We start from the raw sequence: 23,369 nt of genomic DNA on the forward strand, positions 1-23,369 counted from the left end.
CCATGTGCGTTTGTTTTTATCGAGTGGGTGCCTATCGAGGTTAATTTATGTCTCCCCACCTCAGCCGTACTTTCCTGTCCATTGACCCGTTCCCGTCTATTGCGCGCGTGCAGGAGGACCTGCTGTTACGCTGAAAAAAATCCTGGTGAGAACCCTGGAATGTATTTCTACACAACAAAACAAAGTGATGTTATTACCACTTTATTTTGTTGGACTTGTAAAAGTGTAATTGTATGAAATCAGTCCTCCACTACTAGTTCATATTTATATATTGAACATTCTAATGATTTCTGGTGTGGATTTCATTCTCCTCTGTGTGAAACTGAAGGAAACATTTTATTTAATCTGTGAAACACAAACATCAACTTGGATGAAGTTGATGAAATATTTTCCTGCCAGAAATGTTCCAGTTGTTCAGTTCAGAGTGTGGGATTCTGGGAAATGTAGTGTTTGTCTGCATTCAGCCAGAAACAGGAACAGATAGACAGCCTTAAAGAAATGTTGTAGTTCTACAGCTGTGGTCCAGAACGACCCGCTCAGCAGCTAACCCTGATTGATGTGGTCCTCAGAGCTTCCTGTTCTCATGCTGGTAATGTGTTTAGAAGGTTTAGAAGGTGTAGGACCACCAGGTGGTTCTGTCTGATGTCTCTGGACCACCAGGTGGTTCTGTCTGACGTGACTCTGGACCACCAGGCGGTTCTGTCTGATGTCTCTGGACCACCAGGTGGTTCTGTCTGACGTGTCTCTTCCTGTCTCCAGGCCTGTCCAAGCCCAGACAGGGGACCTTCCTGGTTCCACCTAAGTCCAGACTGCAGACCCCCGTCACAGGTGGGTTCTCCTGGACTCATATTGCCCTCCTGGTCCTGGTCCTGGTCCAGGTCCAGGTCCTGGTCCAGTCCCTGGTCCAGTCCTTAGGTTCTCTCACCTGTCCCTCTGTCTTCCAGGTCCCGTGGCCCCCAGGAAGGTCCAGCGCCGCCCCTGGTCTTCTGCAGAGAAGGAGGCGATTTGGAGGCAGCTGGCGGTAAACGTTCTGGTCCAGACGGTACCGGGGAAGGAGGTCTGTCAGCGCTGTCTGGACCTGGAGCCGGTCCTCAGGGGCCGACACTGGAAGGACATCAAGAACCAGGTCCACAACCAGATCCAGAGCCAGAAGAAGCAGCAGTTCAATGCCCAGATGGACCTGGAGGAGAACCAGGAGCACCAAGACCAAATCCAGAACCAGAACCAGAACCAGAAGAAGCGGAAGGCTCTGATGGACCTGCAGGACAAGGACCACATCCAGAACCAGAAGAAACCCCAGTACCAACCTCAGATGGACCTACATGACCAGGACAACCCTCAGAACCATAAGAGACCACAGTACCAACCTCAGATGGACCCACATGACCAGGACAACCCTCAGAACCAGAAGAGACCACAGTACCAGCTCCAGATGAACCACCAGGCCCAGGACAGCATCCAGAACCAGAAGAAGCTGGATGACCCCGCCCACCTGGACCACCAGGACCACCTCCACATCCACAAGAAACAGCTGTGCCACAGCAGACTGGACCACCAGGACCACGGCCCGGTCCACAAGAAGCAGCTGTACCAGATGGACCAGCAGACCCTGCAGACGTTGGACCGGGACCCCTCCATCCTCATGGTGGCCCCTTACGGACCCGACGGACACCGAGGACCCGGACACCCGTTACTGGACCGGGAGCCCTCCATCAGCCCCTACCCCCCGCTGCACCGGGCCCCAGGACCCCACATGGACCAGCTGCTGTCCAGAACAGACTGGGTCGAGGAGGCCCTGGCCCAGAACTACCCGCTCAGCAGACCGCTGGGTCGGAACCTGCTGCAGGACGTCCCTCCTGGAGGACCACCACCGGACCCACACTCTGGACACGTCCACTTCTGAGGAACCAAGGAGCGGTTCTGATGGACTTTACTGACTGACAAGGAGCAGTTCTGATGGACTTTACTGACTGACAAGGCCCGGTTCTGATGGACGTGTCCACATAAAGACATTGAGGACAGACGGGCCCTCTAACCGGGCCCTGAGCTCACTGACTGTCAGAACTTCTGCTTTTTGAAGGAGACGTGAGAACATGCTGAAGGAACAGGACCACCTGACCTGGTACTGCAGGTCGGCTCTGGTTCTGCTCCGAGGACCAGTTCCTGAACCAGCATGGGGGTTCTGTTCAAGAGGTGGAATAAATCCAGGTTCTGGTATCAGAACTATGCAGACCAGAGCCACAGTTTATTTACTGTCTGATCTGGCACAGTCCAAGGGAGGACAAACCAGAACCTCTGAGCTGGACCCTCCAGGTTCTGACAGGTCCAGAACCTCTGAGGTGGGCCCTCCAGGTTCTGACAGGTCCAGAACCTCTGAGGTGGGCCCTCCAGGTAACGTCTGTTCAGTCTTAGTTGTGTGTGTTTCCATAACTTTAAAAGTCGGACTCTTTAACGGCTCAGTGGGTAGAGTGGCTGTCTATCCGTCGAGTTCATGTTGAGGCGTCCCTGAGCAAGACACCTAACCCCTAACTGCTCCTGATGGGTCGTGGTTAGCGCCTTGCATGGCAGCTTCTGCCATCAGTGTGTGAATGAGGCGTATCATGTAAAGCGCTTTGGATAAAAGCACTATATAAATACAACCATTTACCATTTTTAACCAGCCACGTTCAGTGTTATTGCTGTTGTCATGGTAACCGTCAGCTGTGTGTTCTGTCAGCTGTTCACCAGTAGATGGCAGTGTCTCCTCTGGAATGAACTGTTGAGGTTTTTAAGAGAATAAAAACGTTTTTACAGCCCTGAGTCTGAGTCTTTATATCACACACTGTCCTCTGTGGACCAGGACCAGGGGGGTATTCCATGAAGCTGGCTAAAACAGGCTGGGCTTACGCCGGTAAGCGTGGCTTAAATAAGCGGCAACTTTAATCTCAGCTGCAATTAGTTCCACAAACGAGGCTCAGCTGTTTTTCAGAGACGCTTATTCAAGCCAGGCTGATCCAAGCTGCGGCTGAGCGCGCGTCCGGGGGAGATAAAAAGCCCCGACGTGTCGATCGTCGAAATGATGATATTATGTCTAAAAACAGAGCGGAGACTTTCTCTTCGGCGGAGCAGAAACTTCTCACGGAGTTGTACGAGGACTACAGGGAGATTATCACAAGAAAAGGCAACACGGTTGATAAATAAAGCTCGAGACGCTGCCTGGCAAAGCATTGCCGACCGTTTAAATGCGTGTTTATTTTCTTTTAAATGAAGCACTTAGTCTGAGCGTACACACGCACACGTCTGAAAATTTAATTTTCAGAGGGCAAGTTTTTGACACTGATTAGGGATAACCCACAGCTGCAGTGGTTGATGACTTTTTTTTTCCTCACCCTGAAGTTTGTCACACTACTGTGGCCCAGAGGAGATCAATCTGATGAAATAAAGCTTTTAAAACCCATTGAAGACATTTTTATGTGTGTATAAACATCTATATATATGAGAGAAAGAGGCTACAGCCTGGTTTTGTGTAATGTGATGGTGGTTTTCACTTTTTACTCTGGTAGGCCTAATTCATGTTCTTGATGTGACAAATATCTATCCACCATAGATGAATAAAGCAGCAGGTAACACCTAAAACCAAAGGAGGAATACTTTGGAAAAAAGGGGCAACTTCATGTGGAGACGTTTCATCAAACACTCAAACTTTGAATGAAAAAGCAGAAAAAAACATGTAGGCCTACAGAGGAGATGTCATTTTTATCAGAGATGATGGTGCTACTGTGGCCTACATTTAAATAAGGGAGAAGACACAAATGAGCTGTACACAAAATAGTTCTCTCATCATTTGGCCTCACCTTTGGATTCTCATCATGATCAGATTGGACCGCTGGTAAAAGGAAGGTATTCTTTATGGAAAACTGTGGCTGTTGTGTCCTGCTTATTTTAACACAATCTGTGCCTGTTCCTGTTACGTGTTGACTGCACTTTGAGGGTGAAAGAAGAAAGAAAATCAGATATTTCCAAGTATTTACCGCTGGTGGATTCGAACCCACGGCGCAATGAAAAGTAAAACCACATTTAATCTACTTAACTACGCTCTAACCACTGATACACAGTTGCACACTGTGACAAAATGTGTAGTGTAATATGATAGAGTTTGATTCACGGTTATTCCGGCGTTATTTAAAAAAGGTCTCAATGTATGTCACCGAACAAGAACATCACTGATTACAGATCAAGATGAATTTAATGTGTAACATGCGGTTCACAGGCGTCTTTCTGAAGCTCGTCAGAACCTTCTCTGACATGGAGTTAAAGTAAGCTTGACTGTTAGCCTGTCCCGGACCAGGCTTGTCGCTCTGGCTGAGTTACCATGGTTACCAAGCCAGGTTAGCCCTAAGCCTTGTTGGTGGAACAAAACTCTCACTAAAGTTAGCGAAGCTGACCGAAATAAGCCAGGCTTAGACCTAAGCCAGCTTTGTGGAATACCCCCAGGACCTGGACCACCACAGTGGAGACCTGGTCCTGGTCCTGGTCCTGGTCCTGACAGTGAAGAACAGAGGTGGAGAACCGACGCACAAACAGACACAAAACAACCACAAAAAGATGCAGAACTGACGTAGAGAGACACAATATGGCCACAAAGAGAAGAATAAGTGTGTAAAACATGAACCAGGACCTGGACAGAGTGATCCTGAAGACACCAGAGAACCTCACCTTAGTTCTGCTGACTTCCTGCTGTGGAGCCTCAGTTCAGATTCAGAAAACTATTTGTCCCCAGGGGGCAATTAAAAAGGCACGTAGAGCAGTCTGCAGCAAAGACGGAGAAATAAACAGGGATAAATATATGTACACATGTAGAGCAGGTAATATGAGAATAAAAATAAAACAGAGAAATAAGACCAAAAACCTGCAGCTTAGTAACACACAGAGCAAATGAAAGTAGATGGAATATGGCAAAGAGGTAGATCAGAAAACATCACAGTAGATAGAAACTGGAGAGTACAGATCTTTATTACTGAGTCATCTGCAGAAGTTTCACCGTTCAAAGTCTTTTTGGACACGCTTTGTCTTTCTGGACCATGTTTTCAGAGTTAAAGTGGATCCTGAAGCCAGCAGAACCTCTGAGAAAGAACAACAGAACCCCTCCATCAGAGAGCAGCTGGAGAACACAGAGAAGGAATGAGTGGACTCTGAGGACTGAAGGAGTAATCTGATTACACTGTCTTCAACTACTGACTGCTGGCGTGAAACACACGTGAGTGACGTCACTGTCACGTTCTTCCTCACGGTAAAATGTCCTCTGACACACACACATTAATACACACTGTAACACACATGAACACACAATAACAGAGAGAGAGAGAGAGAGGCTGCAGGGGGCGGAGCTGCTCTGTGATTGGCTGCCCCGGCAGCAGCGGTGACGTCAGCAGGTGTTGGGGGAGGAGGTGCTGCATCGTCTGCGTCTGTCTCCGTCTCTCCGTTTGTCTCCTCTTCGGTCCGGATCGATCGTCCAGAACCAGCCGTCCAGAGCCGCAGACTGACGTCATGTCCGGATCCAAGGAGGACCGTAAAGGCTCCGGAGAGTGGCGGGAATTCTTCTGGAACCCGCGGACCCACGAACTGCTGGGGAGGACGGCCTCCAGCTGGGGTAGGTCTGTCTGTAACCTGTCTGTCTGTCTGTAACCTGTCTGTCTGTAACCTGTCTGTCTGTCTGTAACCTGTCTGTCTGTCTGTAACCTGTCTGTAACCTGTCTGTCTGTAACCTGTCTGTCTGTCTGTAACCTGTCTGTAACCTGTCTGTCTGTAACCTGTCTGTCTGTCTGTCTGTCTGTCTGTAACCTGTCTGTCTGTCTGTAACCTGTCTGTCTGTCTGTAACCTGTCTGTCTGTAACCTGTCTGTCTGTCTGTCTGTCTGTAACCTGTCTGTAACCTGTCTGTAACCTGTCTGTCTGTAACCTGTCTGTCTGTAACCTGTCTGTCTGTCTGTCTGTAACCTGTCTGTAACCTGTCTGTAACCTGTCTGTCTGTAACCTGTCTGTCTGTCTGTCTGTCTGTAACCTGTCTGTCTGTAACCTGTCTGTCTGTCTGTCTGTCTGTAACCTGTCTGTAACCTGTCTGTAACCTGTCTGTCTGTAACCTGTCTGTCTGTAACCTGTCTGTCTGTCTGTCTGTAACCTGTCTGTAACCTGTCTGTAACCTGTCTGTCTGTAACCTGTCTGTCTGTCTGTAACCTGTCTGTCTGTAACCTGTCTGTCTGTCTGTCTGTCTGTAACCTGTCTGTAACCTGTCTGTAACCTGTCTGTCTGTAACCTGTCTGTCTGTAACCTGTCTGTCTGTCTGTCTGTAACCTGTCTGTAACCTGTCTGTAACCTGTCTGTCTGTAACCTGTCTGTCTGTCTGTCTGTCTGTAACCTGTCTGTCTGTAACCTGTCTGTCTGTCTGTCTGTCTGTAACCTGTCTGTAACCTGTCTGTAACCTGTCTGTCTGTAACCTGTCTGTCTGTAACCTGTCTGTCTGTCTGTCTGTAACCTGTCTGTAACCTGTCTGTAACCTGTCTGTCTGTAACCTGTCTGTCTGTCTGTCTGTCTGTCTGTAACCTGTCTGTCTGTCTGTAACCTGTCTGTCTGTCTGTCTGTAACCTGTCTGTAACCTGTCTGTAACCTGTCTGTCTGTAACCTGTCTGTCTGTCTGTCTGTCTGTAACCTGTCTGTCTGTCTGTCTTTCTGTAACCTGTCTGTCTGTCTGTCTTTCTGTAACCTGTCTGTCTGTCTGTAACCTGTCTTTCTGTAACCTGTCTGTCCGTAACCTTTTTTTTTTTCCCCTGGCAGCCTCTCCAGCAGCAGCTCAGTGTGCTCTTATACTTCATTTGTATTTTCTCTTTCTGGTTCTCCTGGAACGTATTATTCTATCCTATGGATATGGTCTATTCTACGCCGAGACTCGTTTATTCGAGGAACTTTTTACTCGCTCTGAGAACAAAGTCTCGCATCGTAGTGGTTCCCTGCTTACCTGTGGACATAAGGAAGCCGTACCGGGGCTGCAGAGCCGGCGCTATGCTGAGAGCTAAGCGGCTAGCAAAGAAGTGGAGATTCAAGCCTCCGGTGCCTTCAATGATCATGGGAAACGTCAACTCACTACCAAATAAGATGGACGAACTGGCTGCGCTGACAAAGAACCTAAAGACCTTCAGGGAGTGCAGTTTACTGTGTTTCACTGAGACGTGGCTTACAGCTAGCATACCAGATGCTAATGTGGAGCTACCGGACTTCAGCACAGTCAGAGCGGACAGAGACACTAGAACCTGTGGGAAGCGCAAAGGAGGAGGACTCACACTGTATGTGAACAAACGGTGGTGCAATCCTGGGCATGTGAACATTAAAATCTCCATCTGCTGCAGGGATATTGAACTCATGGCTGTGAGCTTACGTTCCTACTACCTGTCCAGGGAGTTCAGCCACACCATTGTACTCATTGTTTACATTCCCCCGCGAGCCAAAGTGGAGGCTGCATGTGATGTCATCCACAGCGCTGTTGCTAAACTTCAAACACAGCATCCTGAAGCCCTTGTGCTAATCTCTGGAGACTTTAACCATGTCACCTTGGACAATATACTAGCTGCTTTTCACCAGTATGTGGACTGTAACACCAGGGGGAGGAGGACTTTAGACCTGATGTATGCAAACGTGAAGAATGCATACAGAGTCACTCCCTTGCCTGCACTGGGGAAAGCAGACCATAATCTGGTCCTACTTAAACCTCACTACACACCAAGAGTGAGGAAACTACCGACAACCACACGCTCATTCAGGAGATGGTCTCCTGAAGCCGAGCAGGCCCTGAAAGACTTCTTCAAGACCACGGACTGGGAAACACTGCAGGGGCCTCACAGCAAGGACATGGAGGAGATGGCTGACTGCACCACGAGCTATATTAACTTCTGTATGGACACTGTGGTTCCAGTTAGATCTGTATGCTGCTTTGCTAACAACAAGCCCTGGATAACGAGTGACATAAAAGGCCTTCTGAACCAGAAGAAGAAGGCCTTTAAAGATGGCAACACGAAGGAGCTCAAGCAGATACAGAGGGAACTCAGAGTCCAGCTCAGGGAGGTGAAGGAGCAGTACAGAAGGAAAATAGAAGAAAGGATGCAGACCAACAACATGAGGGAGGTGTGGGAGGGGATGAAGACCATCACTGGCTGCAGCTCCAAGAGAGGTGCCCCCACTGAGGGGGGTGTGGGAAGGGCAAACCAGCTTAACCACTTCTTCAACAGGTTTGACCACCCCAACCCATCCACACCTCTGAACACAGCAGCCCCCACTCCCCCACAAGCCACCACCAACACAGATGAGGACACCACCCCTCCCCCCATAACACCTCCCATGACAATCACAGCAGCTCAGGTCTGGGGAGAGCTGAAGAGGCTGCGCCCTAACAAAGCAGCAGGACCTGATGGAGTATCCCCGAGATTACTGAAGGCCTGCGCGAGGGAGCTGGGACACCCCCTCCAACGCATACTCAGCCTGAGCTTGGGACAGGGGCGGGTTCCCCAGCTGTGGAAGACATCCTGCATCATTCCAGTTCCAAAGAAACCACATCCTGGTGAGCTGAACGACTTCAGGCCGGTCACCCTGACGTCCCAGAAGACCATGGAACGGTTGCTGCTACACCACCTGAGGCCACAGACCCACCACGCCCTGGACCCTCTGCAGTTTGCTTAACGGGAGAAGACCGGAGTGGAGGATGCTATAACCTTTCTGCTCCACCGATCTCTCTCTCACCTGGATAGAGGCAGTGGTGCTGTGAGGATTACATTTTTGGACTTCTCCAGTGCCTTTATTACGATCCAGCCACTGCTCCTCAGGGACAAACTGACAGATATGGGAGTGGAAACACACCTGGTGGCATGGATTACTGACTACCTGACCAACAGACCTCAGTACGTGAGGCTGGGGGACAGCAGGTCCGACACTGTGGCCAGCAGCACAGGAGCACCGCAGGGAACTGTACTGTCTCCGGTCCTGTTCACCCTATACACGTCCGGCTTTCAGTCCAACACGGAGCTCTGCCATGTGCAGAAGTTCTCAGATGACACAGCCATCGTAGGGTGTATCAGGAGTGGACAGGAGGATGAGTACAGGAAACTGATCCAGGACTTCGTCACATGGTGTGACTCCAACCACCTGCTACTCAACACCACCAAGACCAGGGAGATGGTGGTGGACTTTAGGAGACCCAGGCCACATCCAGAACCAGTCATGATCAAAGGGGACCGTGTGGAGGTGGTCCACACCTACAAAGACCTGGGAGTGCAGCTGGATGACAAACTGGACTGGACTGCCAACACTGATGCTCTGTGTAGAAAGGGACAGAGCCACATGTACTTCCTCAGAAGGCTGGCGTCCTTCAACATCTGCAAGAAGCTGCTACAGATCTTCTATCAGTCTGTAGTAGCGAGCGCCCTCATGTATGCAGTAGTGTGCTGGGGAAGCAGCTTGAAAAAGAAGGATGCTGCACGCCTGGACAAAGTGGTGAGGAAGGCTGGCTCTGTTGTTGGCACAGAGCTGGACAGTCTAACATCAGTGGCAGAGCGACGGACATTGAACAGGCTCCAGTCCATCATAGACAATCCAAGTCATCCTCTGCACAGCCAGCCCGATCTCACGAGGATTCGTGAAACTGTTACGTAAATTTTTGTTTCGGTTTCGTGCGCACCAACACGATTTCGTCATGTTTTTCGTGCCGCTCACCACGAAATGCACACCAATGTATTTTAAACGGCGGACTTTTCGTGCCACCCAGAACGTATTTCAAACGAATGTGTGTATTATATTTTTAATGTAAAACCATGGCGAATCCAACGCTATATTTTGCATGACATCGTCCCTAACCATAACCCTAACCATAACCCTAACCATAACCTAACCATAACCTAACCATAAGCCGGTGGTACACTTACCAATTTGCATAGGAATTTAAAGAATGTCCGGCGGCCGGCGGCCGCAAACGCAATCACACAAGCAGTATACGCCGATGGACAGCTTAGATCGTCATGAATCCGCTGGTATAAACCACTTTCAGATGTGATTACCACAGCGGGTTTCGCTGTGAGCAACACGAAAAACATTTCGTGGTGAGCGGCACGAAAAACATGACGAAATCGTGTTGGTGCGCACGAAAAAGAAACAAAAAATTTACGTAACAGTTTCACGAATCCCCGTGAGACCGTGTTGGCACAGCAGCATCTCCAGACAGAGGAGCAGCTTTAGTGACAGACTGCTGTCACTGTCCTGCTCCACAGACAGACTGAAGAGATCGTTCCTCCCCCACGCCATCCAGCTCTTCAACACCAACCGGGGAGGGCAATAAATGGACAAAATAAACAAAAAAAAACAACTCTGGACTCACTACACACTAACACCACACACACACACACACACACCTTACCACACACACACACACACATCTACTTGTTGGACTAAAGTGTGACAAACAAACTGCTACAGACTGTAACACACTGTCATTTTGCACTACTGCACTATTGAACTGCCAGATGTTTATATTCTTATATGTTTATTATAGTCTTATATGTAACTTGCATGCTTTTTTTTTTTTTTTTTTTTTTTTTTACCTTTCATGCTGCTGGAACTGTGATTTTCTCTTTGGAGATTAATAAAGTATCCATCTACAGAGCCTATCATAAGTATTCACCCCCTCTGATGTTTTACCCTTTTATTGCTTTCATAAATCAATCATGGTCAATAAAATTTTGCTCTTTTACCAAAAAAAATATTGAAAAAACTCTTTAATGTCAAAGTGAAAACAGATTTCTATAAAGTAATGTTAATGAAAGAGAATTATATAAATGAAAATAATTGTTTGTATAATTATTCCCCCCCTTCCAGTCAGTATTTAGTAGATCACCTTTGGCTGCAATCACAGCAGTGAGTCTGTGTGGATAGGTCTCAGTCAGTCTGCACATCTGCCCACTGCAATTTTGCTCCATTCTTCTTTGTAAAACTGCTCAAGCTCTGTCAGGTTGTGCGGGTATCGGGCATGAACAGCCCTTTTCAAGTGCAGCCACAAATTCTCTATAGGATTGAGGTCTGGGCTTTGACTCGCCCACTCCAGAACATTTACCTGGTTCTTTTTTAACCATTCCTGTGTAGCTTTTGCAGAATGTTTTGGATCATTGTCTTGCTGGAAAATAAATCTTCTCCCAAGACGTAGTTCTCTTGCAGACTGAGAAAGATTGTCCCCCAGGATTTCAGTGTACTTTGCAGCATTCATTCTGCCCTCTATCTTTACAAGCCTTCCAGGTCCAGTTGCTGAGAAACATCCCCACAGCATGATGCTGCCACCACCATGCTTCACAGTGGGGATGCTGTGTTTTTGGTGATGTGCAGTGTTTGGTTTCCGCCAAACATGACGTCTTGTCTGATGGCCAAAAAGCTCAATTTTGGTCTCATCAGACCAAAGAATCTTCTTCCACTTGACCATGGAGTCTTGGAATTTTGTAGAAAAAAAGCAGATCACAAACATGACAAAAAACTGAAGTTATTTTAATTTGCAACTTTCTGGATGTAAGAAACACTAAAAGATATCAAGAGGAAAACTATGGTAGTCAGTAACAATCACTTTTTTAGACCAAGCACAGGGAAAAAAATATGGAATCACTCAATTCTGAGGAAAAAATGATGGCATAACCTCATAAATTCTCATTCCCAAAACTAGTACCTGCATCAGATTAAATCTGCTCATTAGTCTGCAGTTTAAAAGGAGTGATCACACCTTGGAGAGATGTTGCACCAAGTGGACTGACATGAATCAAGACAGAAAACTTAAAGCAATATGTCTGGAAAACAGAAAATGCACAACAAAACAAATGAGGAACAAATGGGAGGAAAGCGGAGTCAACATCTGTGACCAAACTGCAGGAAACGGTTTAAAAGAAATGGGATTAACACACAGAAAAGCTGAACGAAAGCCATCATTAACCCCTAAACAGAAAAAACAGTGTTACAATGGGCAATGGAAAAGCAATGGTGGACTGTGGATGACTGGATGAAGGCCATATTCATGATTCATCACTGAATATGACTTTCATCCACTCATCCATTTGTTCCTCATTTGTTTTGTTGTGCATTTTCTGTATTCCAGACATATTGCTTTAAGTTTTCTGTCTCAATGCTTTGATGTCTTCCTTGGTCTTCCAGCATGCTTTGCCTTTAACAACCTTCCCATGTTGTTTGTACTTTGTCCAGGTTTAAGACACAGCTGACTGTGAACAACCAACATCTTTTGCAACATTTTGTGATGACCGACCCTCTTTGAGAAGTTTGATAATCCTCCCCTTTGTTTCAGTTGACATCTCTCATGTTGGAGTCATGATTAATGTCAATCCACTTGGTGCAACAGCTCTCCAAGGTGTGATCACTCCTTTTAAACTGCAGACTAACGAGCAGATTTAATCTGATATGGGAGCTAGTTTTGGGAATGAGAATGTATGGGGTGATTCCATCATTTTTTCCTCAGAATTGATTCCATAATTTTATCCCTGTGCTTGGTCTAAAAAAGTAATTGTTACTGACTACTACAATTTTTCCTCTTGATATCTTTTAGTGTTTCTTACAGCCAGAAAGTTGCAAAATAAAATGACTTTAGTTTTTTGTCATGTTTGTGATCTGCTTTTTTACTACAAATTAAAACAACTGAACGAGCGTCCTCCCAGACTGGTGATTCCATCATTTCTGCCAGGAGTTGTAATACTACAGCCGACAACTTTTTACTTGGGTTCAACTCTCTTTAACTCAAACCCTGTCTAACTAGGGCTAGCTGGACTGAAACAGTGAAGTGAAATTTGTGATATACAGCATACATAGACACATTTGGATTTTTTTGTACACTGAATTATATCAGCTACATTAAAGGAGATCAGAGACAGCAGCAATGTCTCTGCCACTGATACCTGAACATGGTTATTCCTGGTTGATAACACAGATTTCCTAAACTTTGCACTAACGACTTTCTTAAAGTGTCACTAATCCACTCAAGGATATAAGACTGAACTGACAGTCTGTTACATGTCTGTCCTCAAATCAAAGAGGGCTCTTAGCTTGGCCTTCATTCTACATAACTGAAACAAAACATCATCTCTGATCTCTGTATAGAGACTTTCTGTATATGATTATGCCAGACATAATATATCAGAGTCTGTACGACTGATGAACCGTGTACATTTGTAGGGGTCAGATGTAATGAATGAAGCTTCAGCACCGTTGAACACAACTTTATTCTTTTCTGTCAAAAGCACAAAACACCTTCATGTTTCTCCTGTCAATGATTTCTTGACAGAATGTCTCACAGTCTTCCTGCAGACTAAAAAGAAAAAGGAATGGTTCTCTGAGATCAGCGGTCTCCTCTTCTTCCTGGCCATCACAGACATAAAGGAGTTCCACTGCCCTCACGCGTTGCTCCTTGGCCATGGTAACAACTTGGGGAAGGGAAATTTTTCCCTTGAAAGTTCTGGTCCCACACCACCGGGCTGCTGCCATGGCATCCCTGACCAAAGGATTCTCCTAAACAAAAATAAAGAAAACCGTTGTTTAAGTAAAGGCTCGGAGATTGCAGAAAACACTGAAATGAGACTACCCATCTCAGGCAATATACCCCGTTTCCTGTTCCCAGTCCTGTTCTCAGCCTGATCTAGAAAGGAAACAGATTGTGGTGTCTACAGGCACAATGACAATGTTTTGATGATTAACAGAGAAATAATGACTGCTCTGTGACATCAAACCTCAACAACCTCGATGGATATGTGTGAGACAATGCTGGCTGGAACAATACCTGATGCTTCAGATTCCCTAAACTCTTTCAGCCACATCCTGAAATAAGTGGCGGGGATCAGTCTTTGAGCAATAGTTTCACTGTATACTCATTTATCACATGACCTCTCACCTGTAGTTTTTTCTGCTCTCGTTGCCTTTTTCTTTGCTGCAATCTCTCTTCTTCAGATCTTGGTGATTTAGGCTACGTTTATAAGAGGACTATCTTAACAGAAAACGGCGTCTTGTCATTTCACGTTTAGACGAGCGGTTTTGAAGGAAATCTGCGTATATACGGTGACTCTATAGTGTGTGGAATTCGATTGGATATGCATGCCAGGCAGCTGGGTGGCGCTGTGATAAAACTCCGCCATGTCTACGCGCATGCTTACTATCTCCCTTTTCGGATCTCCGCCGCGGTAAATGTTCATGAATGGAATCTGTACAGATTCTGTACGTTTGTTGGTACGACTCCTGTAGTGTACATAGAGCTGCCAGAGTTGCTTGAAGGTACGAAGGATGGAAATAATCACACATCTTTGTTTACGTCCTTGTACCGGCCGGCAAACCAAAGCACCGGCGCACGTATGTGACGTAATCGTGTACGCAACGTGGTCAGATCTCGGCAAAGTTTTGCGTTTTGCTGTTTAGACGGAAACGTAACGGCGGAGCGTTTTCTACTTTTCCACTCTGGAGGCCGGTTTCAAATTTTTGCGTTTTCAAGCCCCCAAAACGCCGTCCTCGTATAAACGGTAGGGTGTTTTGTTGAAATATTTTGACGTTTTTACCTGCAAGCGTCCTCGTGTAAACGGCCCCTTAATGACAACAAACAGTCACAATGAAAACATTCATGCAGGTCAGATGACAGTGAATACAGTAAAACGTGGTTTAAAAGAATCTGGTTTAAAAGTGTGATACTGAGGACTCTAACAGCAGCAGAACAAGACACCACCATCTTCTAATCTGCAGCATGTTTTCCTGTGAAGAAGGAAATGCAGAAGATTAAAATATGTTTCCAAAAATAAAACCTTCATCGCTACAGTCAAACATAACGTGTCACAATTTGCACAAAAACCTCACTGAAATCACAACTGGCCCCCATTACAATGTACAGAGATACTGGTTAATATAATGTCATGCACATTCTGTCAGGATACAGTTTTTCAATACAAAGAGTGTGTTTTAAATGCAGATAAAACATTTTATAGATGTCATCGATATAACATACTGAGTAGTTCTTACCATCAAAACAAACACGCCACAGTTGGTGGAGCATCTTTGCAGTGTTTTAATAAAAGAATGGAAAGAAAACAGCAAATGTTAGCAAATGTAATGTAGTAATGTCTCACCTGAACATCATTCACACCAAGCTGCCTCCAAGGGCCAGGAGATAGGCTGTGAGCAATGTGCTCAAAGAGGAAATAAAAGTACAATAAAGCATTTTAAAGCAACACTTGGAACAAAGTTGGAAGAGGCTGGAACTTCAAATGTTTTTGTAATGGGCTTAAACAAAACATATGGTTCTGTTTCCATCTGCATAGAATAATGGAACAATAAATAAGAATAATGTAACAATCACTTCTATCCCTCACAAACACTCACTTTTGTTGTTTGTTGTTTGTGTGGAACATCTTAATGCATTCAAATAAAAACAAAAGCATTTATTAAACAAACAAAGGACAAGTGGTTTAAAACAGAACTACCACTGTCCAGGAAGGATCCTGGAAGGTTTCCTAAAACCTGAATAGATGAACTGCTGCCACAGAGGATCAGCCTGTGGCCTCAGTATCTGTTCAATGTGTTCAAATATAAGCAGAAACATGAAGTTATGGAATGTTACAGAAACACTAACAAAGCTGCACTTAATATACCAAAACATTTAAATCAGCAATGAGCAGCTTTGTTGTGTGAGGTAATAACAGAGGAAGATATAAATGTATTTACAGAGAATCCAGGTACAGGTACTGGAAGCAGAACCCACTGGAGACTGGCTGCATTGTCCTGTAAAAAGATATCAATAACTGAATATGAAATGCTCAAACTCCACTACAAAAGCAAAACGTTTTAACAAATGATCCATGGGTTTGTGGATGATGGTGGAAACCATGTGGTAATGATGTGACTGTCTGCAGCAAACACACTCTGTTCTCTGTAACAGGTAGATAGTTAACTATACTATCTAATAACAGGTAGATAGTTAACTATGCTATCTAATAACAGGTAGATAGTTAACTATGCTATCTAATAACAGGTAGATAGTTAACTATACTATCTAATAACAGGTAGATAGTTAACTATGCTATCTAATAACAGGTAGATAGTTAACTATGTGTGGCCGGATGGTTTCTCCCTCCTAGCCACTGTGTGGCACTGTGCTATTTCAATCGTCGCTGTGACAGCGGGGTGGTATCCGGCGCCGCTGCATATATATACACAGGTGGGTGGTTTCACCTCAGTCTCATGCTTTCTCTTGAGCTCTCCCCGTGGTGGTAACTGCAGCCAAGCGGGCTGGATCTGGCGTGATCAATCGGGACGCACATCATATCATCGGTACAGGTAATGGGCTTTTCCCCCTTCCCTTTTGTGATGTGCAGCGCATTTAGTGACAGCCTGCTTTACTTTGTTTAGTGACGCTGGGAGACGGGTCGCTCTGTTCAGCGTGCCGTGGGTGCTTCTGTGACGACAGGGTAAGCTATGCGGTCCGCATTATGTGATCTGATGTGTCAACTGGTCCCTGATTTTGTGTGGTTGCTGCAGTTTATTTGCTGCTGCTGTCATTGGATCTCCTCCTACTGCATTGCTTCTACACTGCGCCACAGCTAACCGGGTATGTATCGCTCAATGAGGAAGTGATCAATGAAGTCCAAGTGATATTTAATGACAATTCTGCTTAATTGTCTACCTTTACTAGGTTGCAGCTAGACGTGTGGTTCATTGGACGTCATCGTTCCCTGGACTGGCTGCTGTTTCGGTTCTTCTTTCTTTTCGCCGGCTCTTCGTTGCGGCTCTTGTTCTCGGTCTGTTTGCCGGCTCTGTGATTGGTGCCGACAACTTGCTGTGTTTGACTGTGTTGGTGTGTATTTTCCATTAGGTTTACCGCCAACGTGTGTAGAGTTACTGCATTTTACTTTTTCTGTAAAAAACCTCAGGCTATGAGGATTATCATGCCTCATATGTCACCTGTGTTTTAAAGGTTATTGTGTGGAGTGAGTGTGCGTGTGTTTTTACTGTGTATATTGGTCTGGTCACCAGCACTGCTAAATCAGGAGTACTAATTATCTGTTTCTTTTGTGCAGGTTTGGTGAGCCTCGGCGGCAGTTTAATCCCTGGTGGTGGTTCACGGATCCCTTTTCGTTGGTGTGTTGTCACAGGTGTGATTATTTGGACCCCCTTTTTTCTTCCTTTTGGTTATTTGTTTGCCTGCCGCCATGGTAAGCCAGCCTGCTCCCTTTATTGTTTAAGTTTAGTACTCCTGATTCTCTTTTAAACTGGTGGCTTGCTTTTTATATTTAATGCCATAATTAATAAAGAAATTGTTGTATTTTTGGAAACACGTCTCAGCCCAAGTGATTATGAACCTGTGTGCCTTCAGTGTTTAAATGGTCCTTGGTTGATCATGTTGAATTGAATGTCCCGGGGGTGAAATTCCCCTGGGTGGCGTTGTCGCAATATTTATGTGAATCCTAGCCATTTCTCCCCATTCTCCATTCCCCTTCTCCTCGAGCTCCCTCCGCCACGCCACATTCTGGCGTCGTCAGCAGGATTTCACATTTAAAGGGCAGAGACGTGTTCCTCATTATGTTTTTTTCTTGTGGTGTTAATTTTAAGTGTACATGCAGTGGTAGAGCCGAGACAGCAGTCTTAATCCTAGGGATTTCCTTTTGTTTGTTACCTGTGAGAGGCCTTGGTGCAGCTTCTTCTTCGTGGGTATGGAGGAGGAGGAGGCGCAGCGACTCAGGGACCTAGTGTCACAGCTTAAAGCGGAAAACGAACGGCTCCGGCAGCAGCGGGCTGCAGATGTCAGTGGAGCGGCTTCTTCATCTTCCGCTGCTTCAGCTGGGCAGGCTTCTGCTGCAGCTGAAGCCGCTGCTGTTACAGAGCGGCTGGTTGTTATTCCTCGGGACCGTAAATGTTCCATGTTTAATGGTAGGTCTGGTATAGAAATAACAGAGTGGATAGAGGAGATAGAAGCCTGTATGCGTACCCGCCGTCTTTCTATTGCAGATCAGGCATTGTTTATTTTTGACCATTTAGAGGGAGAAGCAAAAGAGGAGATTAGATTTCGGCCTAGTCGAGAGCGAGGTGATCCACCCACTGTGTTTGCCATCTTAAAGGACCTATATGGTTGTGCTCAGTCCCATGTCATTCGACAGCAGGCTTTCTTTTCTCGCCGTCAACTTGAGGGTGAAACCCTGCAGGAGTTCTCCTTGGCCCTTTTGGCTTTAATGGAGCGGGTGAAGCAGTGTGTGCCGGATGGGATGCCCAATGCCGATAAGCTTCTTCGTGATCAGTTTACGGAGCATGTTCTTGACAGTGCTCTCCGTCGAGAGCTTAAACAGTTTGTGCGTGGTAAGCCTGATGCCACCCTGTTGGAGCTGCGCAGCGAGGCTATTAGGTGGGAGAGAGAGGGTCTCCCTGGGGGTGCTAGGGGGCGAAGTGTTTCTCTTCCTGCGGGGCTGTGGCGGAGTGGGTGGGGCCTGAAAGTTTGAGCTTTTGTCTGAAGTCTGGATGTTCGATGTGAACTGGGAGAACTGGGAGCTCTGGGGCTCTGGAGGCCTCACCTGTGTGTTTCCTGCCCGTTCCTCCTTCAGTACCCTCCGGGTCCAACACCGACTCCTCTCCGCCCGCCAGGCCGCCCCTCGAGCTCCCCTCTCGGCCTGGGAAGGCAGCCTCGCCCCGGCTGCTGGAGGAACCGAGGCGGACAGCGCGTCCATGCCGGGGCCTGCGACCCTCCGACCGGATCTCTGCGGCCTTTACTAAACTGTCCGGGCTCGGATGACGTCACGCATCAGGATCGATAGCGCTGATCGGCTCGCTCGGGTGCGCTCGGTCTGGATTGGGGTTCCGGGAGGAACATGGAGGGAGCCCGGAATGGCCCCTCCTCCGGGCAGCAGCTGCTGCTCCTCCCGCTGCTGCTGCTGAGCTGCTGCTGGGCCGAGGAGGGTGTGATCGATCCTGATCAATACCTGATTATTACCTGATCAATACCTGATCAGTACCTGATTAATACCTGATCAATATCTGATCAGTACCTGATTAATACCTGAATTAATACCTGATCACTAACTGATTAATACAGATCAATACTGATCAGTACCGTGATTAGTACTGATCAATACCCGACATTAACTCCACAGAATGAGAAGCTAAACATTAATTTTCAAGCAGTGAAAAGTCCGATATTCTCAGATTTGCTGCTTTCTTCCTTCCGTTTCTGTAACCTAAATGTTTTCGAGTTCTAGTTGTTTTTCTAAGTTCTTTTCAATCTTTCAGTCGAAAAGTTTTTACGTTTGAGGATAAAAGTGTCAGAATGAAATGAAATGAATGAATGAATCTTTATTCTTTCTGTTTGTGGAGGTCCGAGAATCTGTTGTAATGAAATAAACAAAATTATGTACTGCATATTTTTACACACAAAAACTCATTCTGTTCATCAAACTGGAGCCCAGAGTTTCTACTACTGTAGTACACATGTTTCACTACTTTGTACTGCAGTACATGTCTCAATGCCGTACTTCTGTACTCAGATGCGTACTTTTCTGTATCAGATGCAGTATTTCTGTAGTCAGATGCAGTATTTCTGGACTCAGATGCAAGTATCTCTCCTCATATGCCGTACTTCTGTACTCAGAGCGTATGATCAGATGCAGTATTTTCTGAACTCAGATGCAGTAATTATCTCCTCAGATGCAGTATTCTCTGTAGTCAGATGCTTTTCTGAACCAATGCAGTATTTCTGAACTCAAGCTGCAGTATTCTGAACTCAGATGCAGTATTCTCTCCTCAGATGCCAGTAATTTCTGTAGTCAGATGCAGTATTTCTGAACTCAATGCAGTATTTCTGAACTCAGATGCAGTAATTCTCTCCTCAGATGCAGTATTTTGTAGTCAAATGCAGTATTTCTGGACTCAGATGCAGTTATTTCTGTTTATGCAGATGCCAGTGATATTCTGTCCTCAGATGCAGTATTTCTGTGACTCAGAGCAGTATTCTGTAGTCAGATGCAGTATTTCTGGACTCAGATGCTAGTATTTCTGTAGTTCTAATGCAGTTAATTCCTCCTCAGATGCAGTATTTCTGTCCTCAGATGCAGTATTCTGACTCCAGTGATTTTGCTGATCGCCAAGCAGTACTGAAGTCCAGATGCATGTATTCTGTCCTTAGATGCAGTATTTCTGTTCTCAGAGCAGTACTTTTTTTCTTCCCATCAGACATCACGCTCTGTGTAAACATCCTTTGGCGCGTCATGGTGATTCTCGTGTCGTCATCTTAATCGCACACGCTCAGTTTTACTGTGTGTCTGACTTGATTGCTCTGTGAGCAATGTGTGTTCTCTGAATGTTCTCTAAGTGTTCTTCTGAATGTTTCTCTAAACGTTCTCTAGTGTTCTCTGAATGTTCTCTAAACGTTCTCTCGGCTACGTTATCAGCCTAACGCGGGTTTTAAGATCATAAGTCCATCATGTTTGTAAAAACTAAAGGATTTCATTTGTCATCAAGCAGGTCTGTCCTCACAGAGTTAGAAGACCTGCTGTAGGTTCACCTCCAGACCAGAAAACATTCTCACATATACTGATGATATTATCAGTAATACTCCTGATAATATTATTGGATAGTTGTTATTGATTACTGATAATTGGCTGTTCATTTGGTGTTTTATCAGCTGTTCTTTGGTTTTATCCGCTGTTTATACCTGATATCAGCTGTTCATTTGGTGTTAATAAGGTGTTCATCATATCTTGTTCATTCGTGTTTCATAATTGTTAATCTGTGTGTTATCAGCTGCAGGTAAATATTGAAACTTTCAGTTTCACCATTTCAGAATTCAGAGAACAAACTGAGATGTTCATTTGTTGTTAGTTTTAGTTCATTATTGTTTTATAGGATGAATATTCTACTGCGGTTCTACTTGTCTAAATGTGGGAACTTAGCAGAACATCAATAGAACATTAGCAAGAACATTAATAGAAACATTAACAGAACATTAATATACCATTAAATAGACATTCATGGAACATTAATGAAAGTGAAATTGTTAAATGACAGAAGTGAGTTAGTTTTATGGATCATAACCAACAATGATCCATTGTTTCATGTCTTTAAAGAACAACCTGTCTCACTGCTCTACCTGTCTGTCTGTACCTGTCCTGTCTGTCTCTCAGAGGTTCTGAATGAAACACCAAGCTGAGACGTCGGAACTTCGATGGACCAACTATCCGGCTGATGATACCGCAGTACAGATCACAGTTAGCTTGTAGCTAACACTACATGCCATTTCAGTGGAGGATGCCTACCGCTAACCTGATCTCAGGTGGGATGAATGTGAGCGTTCGATGATGAGAAGAACAGCGTCCGGATCAATGAGATCTGTACGCCCAAACAGCCCGTCCCCTATTGGCTGAGGACCCGCTGGAATCCCACGGAGGGCGGCGACCACGATCTACGTCGAGATCCGGTTGTGGGATCCGATTCACACGTTGATTGAATTGATTGATTGGTTGATTGATTGGTAAAATTTATTGATTGTACGTTTCCCTGCAGGTTTACAATTGGTGATGTTCTCGGTCTGAACCAGCGCCACTGTAAGGAGACCTTCACCCTGTACTCCTACAAGTCTGACAGTGCGAGGCCACGCCCACTCACCCCGCCTGATGGAGAACCCGTACGTGAAGGTGGCCACGGTGGCCGCCGACCACCTGCGTCAGAAAGGCAGCCGGGAGGGCCGGTCCAACGCCAAGGTGCTGCGCCTGAGGGGCTGAGGGGGCGGGGCTTTACCTGGCCTTCAGCTCTCAGGGCGCGTGCATGGCGCTGCTTGCCGTGGCATCTTCTACAGGAAGTGCTCGCCGCTCCGCGCGCCTTCGCCTCCTCTGAAAACGTCCCCCACTCACTGGTGGAGCAGGTAACTTAGCTGTAACCATGGAAACGGTACACTTGAACCACACCGTAACCATGGAAACAGTACACTTTGACCACACTGTAACCATGGAAATGGTACAACTTTAACACACTGTAACATGAAGGACACTTAACCAACACTGTAACATGGAAACGGTAGCATCTTTAACCACGCTGTAACCACGGCAACACACACCTTAACACACTTGTAACTATGGTAACAATACTGTAACTACGCTGTAACCATGAAACAACACTTTTAACTATGCTGTAACCATGTCTTAACACTGCACTTTAACCATGGTGTAACCATGGAAACGATACACTTTAACCAGGCTGAACTATGGAAAACTACATTGTAACCACACCATAACCATTCACATGGTACACTTTAACTCACTGGCAACCATGGGAACGGTACACTTTAACTACACTGTAACCACAGAAACAGGACATTGTAACCAGGCTCTAACTTAACTGTAACCACGGCGTAGTAGCTTTCCTTTGAAGCTTTGGTGTGTGTGTGTGTGTGTGTGGTGTGTGTGTGTGTGTGTGTGTGTGTGTGTGTGTGTGTGTTGGTGTGTGTATGTGTGTGGTGCTGCAGGCTCAGGGTGGTGTGTGTGGAGAACGCCGTGACCCCCCCTGGTGAGCACTCCCGGACCTCCCAGCATGCTTTGCGGCGAAGACGGGAGTGGGTAGGCAGCCGGCGGTCCAGCTGCGCCTGTCGTCCCGAATACGAGCGGCCGACGGAGACGAGCGCTGCAGAGGTGAGACTGGAGAACTCACTCTGAGGCGTCTCGTGCTAGGTCTGGAGGAAACAGCAGCAGGAACATCAGGAAGGCTGTGGATCAGCTGACAGGCCACAGGAAGCTCACTGTGGAACTTCCTGTTATTCTCTGTGAGGTCAGAGGTCAGCTGACCAGGATGACGGGGGCGGGGCCAGAGCTGAGGGGAGGGTTCAGAGGTCAGACTGCTTCTGGGAGGGAGGGGTGTGTTAGTGTTGTTCTACTTCTCATCATCTGTAGGAGAAGTTCCACCATCATTTGTAGAAGATGTTCCATCATCAGCTGTAGATGTTCCACCATCAGCTGTAGATTTTCCACCATCAGCTGTAGATGTTCACCATCAGCTGGAGATGTTCCACCATCAGCTGTAGATGTTCCACCATCATCTGTAGGAGATGTTCCACATCATCAGTAGAACAGTTCCACCATCATCTGTAATGTTCCACCATCAGCTGTAGATTCCATCATCATCTGATGTGGTTATGAGCCATCTGACTTTATTTATGAGCCGTGTGATCAATAAATCACATTATCTGGGATCAGTCCCTCCATGTGATGTTTGAGATTTTAAAATCCCTCAGATGCTAATGCTAGTGCTAATGCTAATGCTAGCTCTGTGTCTGTGTGCAGCCTGTCCGTCGGGTCAGTTTAAGGCGGGTCAGGT

General features: G+C 46.2%; 1 protein-coding gene, 2 long non-coding RNA genes and 1 pseudogene across 7 annotated transcripts in view; 3 read left to right on the forward strand and 1 right to left on the reverse strand.

Moving 5' to 3' along the window:
• LOC127532550 (uncharacterized) overlaps window positions 1-2,799 on the forward strand; it is a 34,288-nt gene extending 31,489 nt beyond the window's left edge. For all 4 annotated transcript variants that reach the window (XM_051944376.1, XM_051944375.1, XM_051944378.1 and 1 more), the window contains exons 6-7: window positions 760-828; window positions 945-2,799. In XM_051944376.1, coding sequence (XP_051800336.1) covers window positions 760-828; window positions 945-1,903 — 1,028 coding nt within the window. In that variant the 3' untranslated portion in view covers window positions 1,904-2,799. The remainder of the gene's footprint in view (window positions 1-759; window positions 829-944) is intronic.
• A 10,455-nt stretch (window positions 2,800-13,254) lies between these two features.
• LOC127532563 (uncharacterized) lies at window positions 13,255-15,298 on the reverse strand. 2 transcript variants are annotated; one of them, XR_007940034.1, is made up of 4 exons: window positions 15,155-15,298; window positions 14,737-14,783; window positions 13,939-13,988; window positions 13,255-13,559 (listed from the first exon to the last, which is right to left on the reverse strand). It is a non-coding gene; the product is annotated as an uncharacterized LOC127532563 (long non-coding RNA). The 2 variants fall into 2 exon arrangements; XR_007940033.1 differs by having other exon boundaries at window positions 13,939-13,996; window positions 15,155-15,297.
• A 178-nt stretch (window positions 15,299-15,476) lies between these two features.
• On the forward strand, window positions 15,477-17,356 carry LOC127532572 (uncharacterized). Its single transcript, XR_007940076.1, has 3 exons — window positions 15,477-16,361; window positions 16,434-16,492; window positions 17,102-17,356. It is a non-coding gene; the product is annotated as an uncharacterized LOC127532572 (long non-coding RNA).
• Window positions 17,357-18,880: 1,524 nt separating this feature from the next.
• Window positions 18,881-23,369, forward strand: part of LOC110947342 (ephrin type-B receptor 4b-like) — a 21,270-nt pseudogene continuing 16,781 nt past the window's right edge.

The sequence above is a fragment of the Acanthochromis polyacanthus genome, chromosome 24 (genome assembly GCF_021347895.1).
Source record: "Acanthochromis polyacanthus isolate Apoly-LR-REF ecotype Palm Island chromosome 24, KAUST_Apoly_ChrSc, whole genome shotgun sequence".
Classification (NCBI taxonomy): Eukaryota; Metazoa; Chordata; class Actinopteri; family Pomacentridae; genus Acanthochromis; species Acanthochromis polyacanthus.